We start from the raw sequence: 10,659 nt of genomic DNA, 5'->3' as shown, positions 1-10,659 counted from the left end.
AGAGTCGAGCAATCGTAATATTTACGATTGCTTTATGGAGAAAGCATACGTGTCACCAAGTAACAATTAGGCAAGCTTTTTTTTGTTATTGCGCATAAATTGGCCAGACTGTGAATATGCATAAAATTTCATTTCCTATTTTATCTTACAACCTGTATAATACTCCAATTCCACACGTACTACTTTGCAGGATATGTAACTGCGGTCAGTGGTAGCAGCCTCCCTTCTGAATCGTGTCATTCTGGGTTTAAGCCTCGCTCCGAATACAACAGCCCATCATCTAAAACTGACCATTCACCATAGGACTCAGAGTGCAGCACTCGGCACAGTCTTTTGGATCTTTGCGAGGCCTGTTTCTTCTTATTTGAATGTGACAAGCAATAACTCAAAGAATAATTGAGTTATCTCATTAACCCAACCAATAATTATCCCTCCCATAAATAACACCTCTTATGGGATAATAAAAGCTAAATACAGCAGATACTGGAGATTGGGAACAAAAACGGAAATTGCTGGAAAAACTCATCGGGCCTGGCAGCATCAGTGGAGAGAGGAAACAGACGGACTTCAAACTGAAAGCTGAGCTGTATTGAGCAGGAACGAGCTACTACACTCCTTAGTTAATACAATGTGGAGCTGAAGGAACATAGCAGGTCAGGCAGCATCAAAGGAGCAGGAAAATCGACGTTTCAGATCGGGATCCTGCATCAAGACTGCATTCCTAAGAGCGCTTTGGAGAGTTCCTAGGTCCCGAGGCGCATTGTATACGGTAAATTCAAAACCCACTTTAAAAAAACAAACCAAAGACCTGTGGGTGCAGAAATAATCAGAAATACAAATAAAAATCGTTGGGAAAACTCAGCGGGTCTATCAAGATCTGTGGAAAGAAAGTGATGTTAACGCTTCGGGTCCAGTGACTCTTCTTCAGGACTATGAATAAATGTTTCATTTCCATTATGCCAATGGTCTGATAGCAGCTGGAAACCAAGTGTAAGTCTTACCAAACCAAAATAACACTGCACTATAAGCAGGCTTCCCATTTTCCTACCGGGGGGGGTTACTCACTGCCTCCTGTTGGGGACGGATTCCATTGCAAGATTTAGGATTTTAGATAGATTTGGTTTATTTTATAGTTGGTCTATCTCACAGTTCTTCGCATCTCCAAAAGCTGATCAGCCAGCTGGCGCCTATGACCAGTCTAGGCTTTGGTGCATTGATAAGGAAGATTATCTGAACCGAGAGAGGATAATTTCATAACCAGGTCCGCACTCTTTCAGGTCCACTCAAACTAGCTATTTTGACCATCCTTGACTATCAAATGCCACCTTTGAATTGTCGAGGATTGAATGAGTGGCTTGTTGCATTCCAGAGTTAGGTGTTAGTAATGGAGGTCTATCTTAGGAGGGGCTGCAATCTTCAAAAGTTTGTTCTTGTCAACATTGCCTCTGAAGTTCGCTCAAAAAAACCCAAGCTAGCGTGGATACGTGCGCGCGGTGATGAGGCGCCCCCGTGCTCAGCACCGCTCTGTTCTGTCCGTCTCCTCCGCCCTGAGCTGAAGTACCGCAGAGGCAGCAGCTTCGAGAGATCAGCTCGGTTCCAGATTGTCTGAGCGATCGAGCTGACTGAGCGGAGATTTCCTCAGGATCCGAGCGAGACCGGACTTCCAACTCACAAACCGACTGATGTGAGAAACACAGCGGTGCAGACAAAATGGGGATATTTGGACTGACAGTGGGAGCTTTGCATTACCTGGGGCTCTATGTGCAACTCTGTGCGTGTTCACAAGGTGAGGATCAGCAGTTGGCTATTCCGATAGAGCAGGTTCAATTCAAGCAACCGCGAAGGGTACCTTTGCACTTAGAATTAGAAGGCGCGGGCATCGGTCTTTCGTGGTGTTCATTGTCCTCAAAACGTAATGCTAATTGAAGTTTTGTCTGATACATTTGTACATCATGAATTGAAGCAGAATGTATGATAACAATTGAAGAATATTCCTGTATGGCACGATTTATTTATATATTTATTGATAGGAAGCTATGTTTCAGATTACAAGGTAGGTGAAAGTCTGGATTGAGGCTACATTCCACATTGGCATTATCTTATAATTGCTGTCTTCCATCAGACAGGAAACTGAGTAATAAAATCAAATGTTGGATGTTATTCAGGATTAAAACTTCCTGCTTCCTTTAGAATTTTAGCACAGGCTGTGGTAAGAATGCAAACTGTGGAATATCGATAATTTATGAACAACATTCCTAACATCCTGATATGCGTGTGTGTGGGCTGCCTCTATCCCACCCTGTAGTTCTGTTATACAAGGTATTTTGTGTATTTTGAAAGATGATTAACCCTTTTCAAACCAGTGAAGCATTTGGTACAATGTGTGAATAATACCACTTTCTGTAGTTTACGGTAAATAGCCAACGGACTCACTACTTGTTTGATGTTTTGCCTTTGTGATAATTAAAGTTTAGGAATATTAATTCAGCAAACACAAAAAAACCCACAATGTATCATTTCCTTGGAACAGAAGAACATTATAAGTGGTTTGTATATAATAGGTGTAATTGCATTCCTTCCGGTCAGAACTGATATAATCAGCAAGTATTGGTTTGCTCATAACAGTATTTTCTTGAGATTGTTGTGCTCATTGTACCAAATCTGTTGCTTTTAGTAAAATAAAAACTTTGCCTGAGTTGTCTAAGCTTTAACAGACTTTAGCTCTGCATTTTCTTTTCTACTTGCATCACTGAATCTTTATTTTAAAGAACTGTGGCTGTGTACTGGATCTTTCAGTTTGAATGATGAATTCTGAAGGCATTAACATCGTCAACTCTACAATGCAGTGTTGTGATATTGTTCAGTTACCAATTGCTAGCATGACTAAACATTAAAAATCAAAACTAACAGAAACAAGTTTGTAAAATCCAAAGATCCCAAATAAATGTATTTCAGTTAGTTCAACACATAACATTGGAAGTTTAATATAACAGATATGAAGATCTATTCACAACACTACCACAGCATATAATCATAGCTGTACCAAGGAAGAAGGCTCTTAAGGCGGAAAATAGCCTTGCAATGTTGGAATTGTTTCAGCTGAATGTGGTGACTCATAACCAACAGAATTCAGACTAGTATTGATGTTTGTTTTGAATGATTTCTGTGGGTTATTACTGACAATAAAATCTGTTTTTGTTAGATAAGCTTTCTAAGGTAATGTAACCAGTACAGAGCTCTTCAGATTACTGCTAGGAACTTTTATGTTTATGGAGTGACAATATAACAAAGAAACATCTGTTCAAAACTGTTAGAATTAGCACAAAGTAAAGTAGTTTCCTTAGGAAATAATACGTTACACTAAAAACTGGAACAATCAACTGGAGCATGGAAATTCACTATCTACACTTAAGAGCTACATTTAAGTGTTATAATGATTCTAATCTGTGCAATTGTATGAAAACATTTAAATAAATTATAATGATTAAGATTAAAGCATGCGTTTGAAGTGAATGGTGAGGTCAAAGTAAAAAACAAGTCAAGCTTGTGTGCTAAGAATAAGTTAACTGTGTTAATTCAGATCAATAAATAATTAAAAGCTTTTGGAGTGACAATGACATTTCAAAGCTCCATCAAAAAATATATTAAGGTTGCTTTCCTTACTCCTCATGCAATCAATGGCAATACTGTGATTAAAGAAACATCACATTTCACAACAGTCCTGACTGCTTCTAGATCGAGGATGACAGATATAATGGTAATTCAAATAGATTTCTTTCGGTCAAAGAAAATGCCAATTGTGAAACTGCATCTCCCCCTGCTCCCACATCTTCTACCCAAACCTATGCTTTTTTACAAATCTTAACCAGTGTTCTGAAGGTTACAAGAGTAGTTTTGGTTTTTGGAACTATATCTACAATGCATCTAACTCAAATTATTTGAATTGACTTCACTGAAGAGATACAAACTATTTTTTTTCACAAAGCTATATTATATATACATATCATTCATTTTGGTCTCCCTATAGCCAAAAGCAAATAGCTGATGTTCCAAATTGTGATGCCTGTTAACAAAGCATTTTAATAGTTGAAACATAATATTTTTCTTAACATTTGGTCATGCATAACATGAGCCAGAGGTAAAGACCTACTGCTTCATCCTGCAGCATAGTTGTATTATGCATTAAAATAGGACACGGCCAATCCATCCACAGCCATGTGTTCTAGTGGGAGAAGTTCGCAGCCAGATAATAATATAATTTGTTGAATTTTGATTTTCACCAATTTAGACAAATTGAAAAACTACTTTATGCTACTTGCAAATTGAATATAGCGTAACTGAACCTCTTCTCTTTTGCCTTTTTTCCCTGCCCAGCATATGGTTTTAAAGAACATGAATCAGGTTAAGCTGAATCCAACTTACAAGAGTGAGAAGGTCCAGAACATCCTTTTAGTTTGAACTATAGACCTTGTTAGTAAGGGAAGTTCTGCACTAGTTATTAGACTTGGCCAGAGAATTCTTCTTGTTACTTGTTTTCACACTGGTCAAGTATTATTTTCACAGAGTTCACATAAATGTCATCCATTACTTTGATTGCCCTAAAATATATTTTGAAATGGAAAGCTGTGTGTATTCCAGAGTACTTCTTATATGCAGAGAAGGAAGCTTAGTATTAAAATAATATATTAATTTTGAAAGTTGTGATTTAAGCTATATCATTAAATTGTAAAACACAATTGAAATCACCTACATAGTCATCTCATTTCTGATTTGCTCCTCTTATAAATTATCTTTGGTTTAGAAGGGAGACAGGTTACAGTGTTTAATGGCTAAGTGAGTATGTGCCTTGCTGATAAAGGAAGAACAAATGTCTAGGCATAGATAGAACAAACCTCAGAGAAATCCAAATTAGAAAGAAAAAAAAATCAACTCTTTGCATTGCAGAGAAAGCTACAGCATTGCAAAATATTTTATTATTTGTGTCAATGGAAGAAGCAATGGACTGGCTTATGCGCCTCTACTTCCCTGGTTCAATGTAGCTTTGTAAATAAAAACAGAAATTGCTGGAGAATCTCAGCATGTCTGGCAGCATTTGTCAAGAAATTCTTAAGAAAGATCACTGGACTCTGCATGTTAACTCTGCTTTTTCCTTCCACAGATGCTGCCAAACCTGCTGAATTTCTCCAGCCACTTCTGTTGTGTTCCAGCATCCACAGTTCTTTGTTTTATTGATGTTTTATGAAGTTTTGTGGTTTAAAACAATGTTATTTCATTCTCCCCAGATGAATCAGCTATCATTCCAAAGATTTGTCTAAACATTATTGCAGAAAAAAGGAAGACTGCTTAATGTATTATTTGAACAGTGTTGCTTTCCATGTTTGATCATTTTCTTAGCCTTTACCACCGCCCGTCTAAATTGAAATAATTGCAAGTTTAATGAAAAGTAATTCAATAGTGTTTGTTTTTCTCTTTAAAAAAAACCTGCATTAAACTGTTAAGTCTAGTAGTGATGTTGGAGACTTTTCTTGAAAATATTTAAGCTGGATTTATAAAAAATATTTTAATTAGCAAAATACTGTAAAGCTCTGTTAGTCTATAGTAAGATGTATTTTTTGCTATTTGTAGATGATTTATACCGGAAGAAATTGTTTGGTATAGAAGGCATGAAGTAATGAATCTTTTCAGTACACAAACTTCAATTACTCAAACTATGAAATATTACTTGTACTAGAATATTTAATTTTACAGCCTTTAATGTAATGTTTATCAATAATACAGCTAATCTTAAACTGGAATATATCACTGAGCTGCCCACATGCCATGTGATAAATAGAACTGAAACAGATCACAATATCTACAGCACAGGAATGTGGACTCATAAGTCATAAAACTACAACAGGTGGCATTACAGTTGTACCTTTAATGCAATAAAACTTTCTAGAGTGGTTCACAGAAACTGAGCAACAATAATGTTAGGGTTGGTGACCCAGATAGTTATATGTAAGGAAACTGTTAGAAAATAGAAGTGCCAACAAAAAAGGGGTTTAAAGAGAAGTATTGTAAAATGTAGCACAAAGATTGCTGAATCTTCTGGCTGAGGTGCTAAGTAGTGTATTATTTGTGGAACGGTACTACTATATGTATTTACAAGAACTAAATAGCATGGTGAAAGGTTTGAAATACTGTCATTATAGTTGTAAAATAGAATTCAGGCAACAATTGCATTGTGATGAATGAACAAAACTAAGAAATCATGGAATTGTATTTTCAAATTAGCATGCATTTCTAGTATTATAATTTAAAATTTATATTGCCACATAACAGAGAAAGTGACTATGAGATTTCTTAGATAGTTGAAATACTGTTCGTGAAGATTTATACTAATAGAGAAAATGGCCTTTTGTTCTACAATGATTATCAACTGTAAAAGAAATCTTTGTTAATATAGATTTGGAATTCATTTCAGCATGGAAGAGATTTGCACACCATGTTAATTTAGTTTTATTAGTCAAAATCAGTTCTGTTTACTGTGGTTGCTTCACAGATTTATAAACAAAAAAGTGTATTATGTGATGAGTAACTAGCACATGTCTTCAAATGTCAATCCTTTTTATTTACAATTTTTTGCAACTATTTGATGGAACTTCTGTTTAACCAGACTTCAAAGATCCACCTTGAAATGCAGAAAGAAAGAAGTGGAAAAGTTATTATTCCATTTTATCCATACAGACTATATATCCTGTATGTTTTTCATCCAAATATTGACTTTGTCCAAGTAATTCAAATAGTTTATTCACGCACATGACATTATCTTAAAAGATCAACTGAAATGATTGATTAACTCAGTTGCTTTAACAAGAGATTTCTCTAATCATTCATAAGTGCACATAGGCATTGCTTAACTCTAACATGCTAGGCAAAGGTTTCCGTTCTTGCTGTGCACAATAAAATAAATTTACAGCTTCATTAGTAAAGGAACTCTTTCTTAATGTATTGCATCAAAAGTATCTTTTTATCTTACACATGACCAAACAGCTTTCCTAATAGATATAGACTACTTTTCTAATGTTAAAACCTGTCTGTGTCATCTTTTATAGTCTGAAGCTATATCTGTAAATAAATGTATTCCTTTGAATTGAAATCTAGGTCACTGAGGTGAAGGAGCAGTGAAATAACACATTGTGTTATCTAATTCCTATGCCCATCTGATGTATTCACCAACCAATTTAACAGTATGGCCTTTCCCTCCCTCAGTAGGCAGATAACCAGCACAACACTTATGAATAATTAACAAGTCATCAATGGCTCATCTACTATGTCCAAGGAGGCCATTCAGGAAGTATAAATAATTCAACTTAGGGTGACTACCCTAATCCAAAATAGAGCATGTTACAATTTTTTGCAAGAATATAGAATGTGTTTGAGTTCCATTACCAAGACATGGGAATATAACATATATATAGTTTAGCTATCACAGAGAGAAAAACTTTAGTAAATGTAATGGTACTTTATTCTCCTAATTGCTTAACATCTTAATATCAGGTCCGAGAGCTATAATTACACAATAACAGAAACACGAAAGCTGCTCACACGTTTATTCGGAAGGATTAAAGAAATTGCCATGCTTCTAAATACAATTAACAAAAACAAATGCAATATAATTTATACTACTTAATTTAGAAACAATGAATGTAGATGGTTGCTGTAAGAATGTTACTTAATGGGAAATTGAAGGCTACTGAAAAATTTATAATCATAAGTCAAAGCTTACACACATGAGTTATCAGATGCAAGGAAGGATCTTATATTCAATAATTTTTATTGCGCATCCTCATCTCTAAAGAAGGGGCAATTGTATAAAGAAGCTACCCATTCCTACGTTAAGCACTCCGGGGAGAATTTTGAGAAAAGTTTCCATTCAAAAAGAACCGTAAGTAAACCATTATCTATTCTGCATTGTCATTTGTCCATAAGCTTCTCAAAGATTGCAACATCATGTTCTCAGAATCTTTTAGCTGATTCAGGGTCAATGAGAGAGAGCTGAAATTGATTTCAAATGTTTGTTTGGTTCTCTTACTAAACAACAAGCAGAGAATGTTGTGTGTTGCTCCTGGGAATGGAAACAAGGGAAGCCGGGGAACTTAATTGTTCAAGGGGTCGAAAATCAGGTTCCTTATGGCAGGATGAAAGTTTGCAATTATGTTATCAAATATTGAAAAGTGGCATGAGTATCCTGACAGGAAGTCCTTTTGTCAGCAGTTGCAAGTCACTTGCTCATTAAAAGGGCAGCTTGCTAGAATTGGTCCCCTTTCCAAATTAAATTGCCCTGAGTGAGCAATACTTTTCCTTAGTTGTCTACTGTACATAGCAAGTAATGTCACCATAGTCCCCGAGAACTGTTCTGTTATGGAGAGTGACAAATGGTGGTCAATTTAACCTGAGCATTACCATGCCTTAGGTAAGGGTTAAGGTGAAGAAGATAGTACCTTCATGATGAACTCAGATGGTGTAAGAATTGAACGTGCACTGTTCACAACACTCTATTAATAGCCAGCTGTCCAGCCAACTGAGTTACTGATTATAATATTCTGCATATAAGATATTTGCAGCAGCCATACTACTGTCTTTACTAAAAGTTGGTGTTAGTAGCATAAGGAGCATTGAGCTATGCCAAGATTGAGGTTGGGTGAATGTAGACTACATTGCACCAGGTACACAAAGATGGAGCTAAGAAGTCTAGACTGTAATGGGCACAAGTGAAGGAGGCTGGCCAAGGGTAGAAGCTTATCTGACTAAAGTCGAAAGATTGTCTGGCCAAGGATGCAAGTGTCAGGTAAAAATGTCAGAAAATTTAACTGTATGTGTCGACTCCAAGAGCCCAAGCAATGCTACTGCTTTGTAAGGACTGAAAGCCTGTCTGGATGCCTTTTAAATACGGAGATAAGATCTTTGGCCCTGCGAGAGAACAGTTGGGGCATTGACTTCCTGCTTGCCTGTGTGCTTTCCATACATACATGTAATGAACTGAGAAACACAGAATTGTGCAAGAAAAGCTAAGCTGCCCCCAATAGGATGTGACACTGCTACAGCTGCTACTGAGCATGTTTTTCAGAATGGAAGATTCCACTCAAAGATGCCAATCATAGCTTTCAACAGGCACCATCCAACATGGAGAACTCAAAGTATACAATTAAAAACATTGCTTCTAGTTAATTACTATTCAGCATTTCTGATAAAATTAGGTCTTTTCCTGTACCTTTGATATATATTTTCTTCAAGCATTAGTAAATGTGACTATCTCAACTTGAATAGACTTTTATGTTAAATTATTCCATTTCTCCACAAGTGCAAAAAAAATTTACACCCCTCTGCTTCAATAGTAAAAGTGACTAGCTGCTGAATCATCTATCAGTGAATATAATCTTTATTCAAGTTCTAAAAATTTCATCTGTTTGAACATTTCTGATATTCCTCTTTAACTTGTCTGCTCCAGTGAATACAGCCCTTCTGGCAACATCCTCATTCCCCTGATAACTTATCTATAATGGAGCACCCAACCTACTCAAAATATTTTTAGATGTGGTCTGACCAATATTTTATTTAAGATCCATCAGCACTTTCTTGAATTTGAATGTACTGCTTATATGTGCAAAAGATGTGTTTTTGTATGGTATTTTCCAACTGTTAAACCTATCATTCTTACAGTGTGCTTTTTTAAACAGGATTATATTCTTGTAAGGAAAGTTAGATGGATTTGCTGTCCTACCACAGCAACGCAGTTGAAATCAAGGACAGGTTCATTAATTTGGTTACCTTGTACTCTATATATTTCTGGAGACAGATAAGCTGCCTTCCAGAAACTGGCAACACATCATTTAACCTATCATACTACCCTTATGGCAATTTCATGAACTCACTTGCTATCACCTATACCACCCTTGGTAGGAAAAGGAAGCATTCTACAATAATACTTCATAATTTGTCACTAATAAATGGTGAAGATATGAAAACAGTTTGGCATCTTCAGAGGTATTTATTTGATATGCCCTAAAATACTACAGCTTTGGATAGAAATAATTCAATTCATTTCACTGACATGCAAAATTAAGACTCCCACTGTCTTATAATGAATATCTTGTTTATCCCTGGTTCAAACTACAAATCTCCAGAAGTGACTTATTGACTTGCAATTCTTCAGTCCTATGGGAACTGTCATGCAGATACAGAAAAGCCAACTAATTAATGTTGGAAATGTGATGGAACAGGTTGCCCACAAATCATTTGCCTTCTACCTTCAAGAAAGAAAAACATCACAATTACTTAACTTTAGGAGCTTTTTCTTACTTCCCTTATCTTGGGATCAACTAGACATGTTGGAAATCCTTTTACTTTATTCATATTGACTCAAATGAATCATGTAGTGAAAATATATAATTCTGTTTCAACTCACTATTGATATTACTGTAATGTTATTCTACTGTAATGGATATGTGTGCTCAACTTGCAGTATAATAACAGAATATGAGGAACAAACATTTTATTTTCTAAGGTGAAATGTGTGATAATAGTAAACAAATCATAAGGCCATAAAATTGTCAGGAATCATGGTGTGGCATATTGAGTGCTGTGTATTGACAGTTTCTGCCTGTAAACCTTGTT

The 10,659-nt window shown here is 35.9% G+C and overlaps 1 protein-coding gene across 1 annotated transcript in view; it reads left to right on the top strand.

Annotated features, from left to right (window-relative positions):
* The first annotated feature begins 1,516 nt into the window (after positions 1-1,516).
* The window catches only part of LOC125461420 (V-set and transmembrane domain-containing protein 2-like protein), an 88,437-nt gene continuing 79,294 nt past the window's right edge, over positions 1,517-10,659 (top strand). The window contains exon 1 of the mRNA XM_048550175.2: positions 1,517-1,786. Coding sequence (XP_048406132.1) covers positions 1,711-1,786 — 76 coding nt within the window. The 5' untranslated portion in view covers positions 1,517-1,710. The remainder of the gene's footprint in view (positions 1,787-10,659) is intronic.

This window comes from Stegostoma tigrinum, chromosome 19, assembly GCF_030684315.1.
Source record: "Stegostoma tigrinum isolate sSteTig4 chromosome 19, sSteTig4.hap1, whole genome shotgun sequence".
NCBI classification, from domain to species: domain Eukaryota; kingdom Metazoa; phylum Chordata; class Chondrichthyes; order Orectolobiformes; family Stegostomatidae; genus Stegostoma; species Stegostoma tigrinum.
The sequence above is the reverse complement of the archived record's forward strand: the minus strand, read 5'-3'. Positions and strand labels throughout refer to the sequence as shown.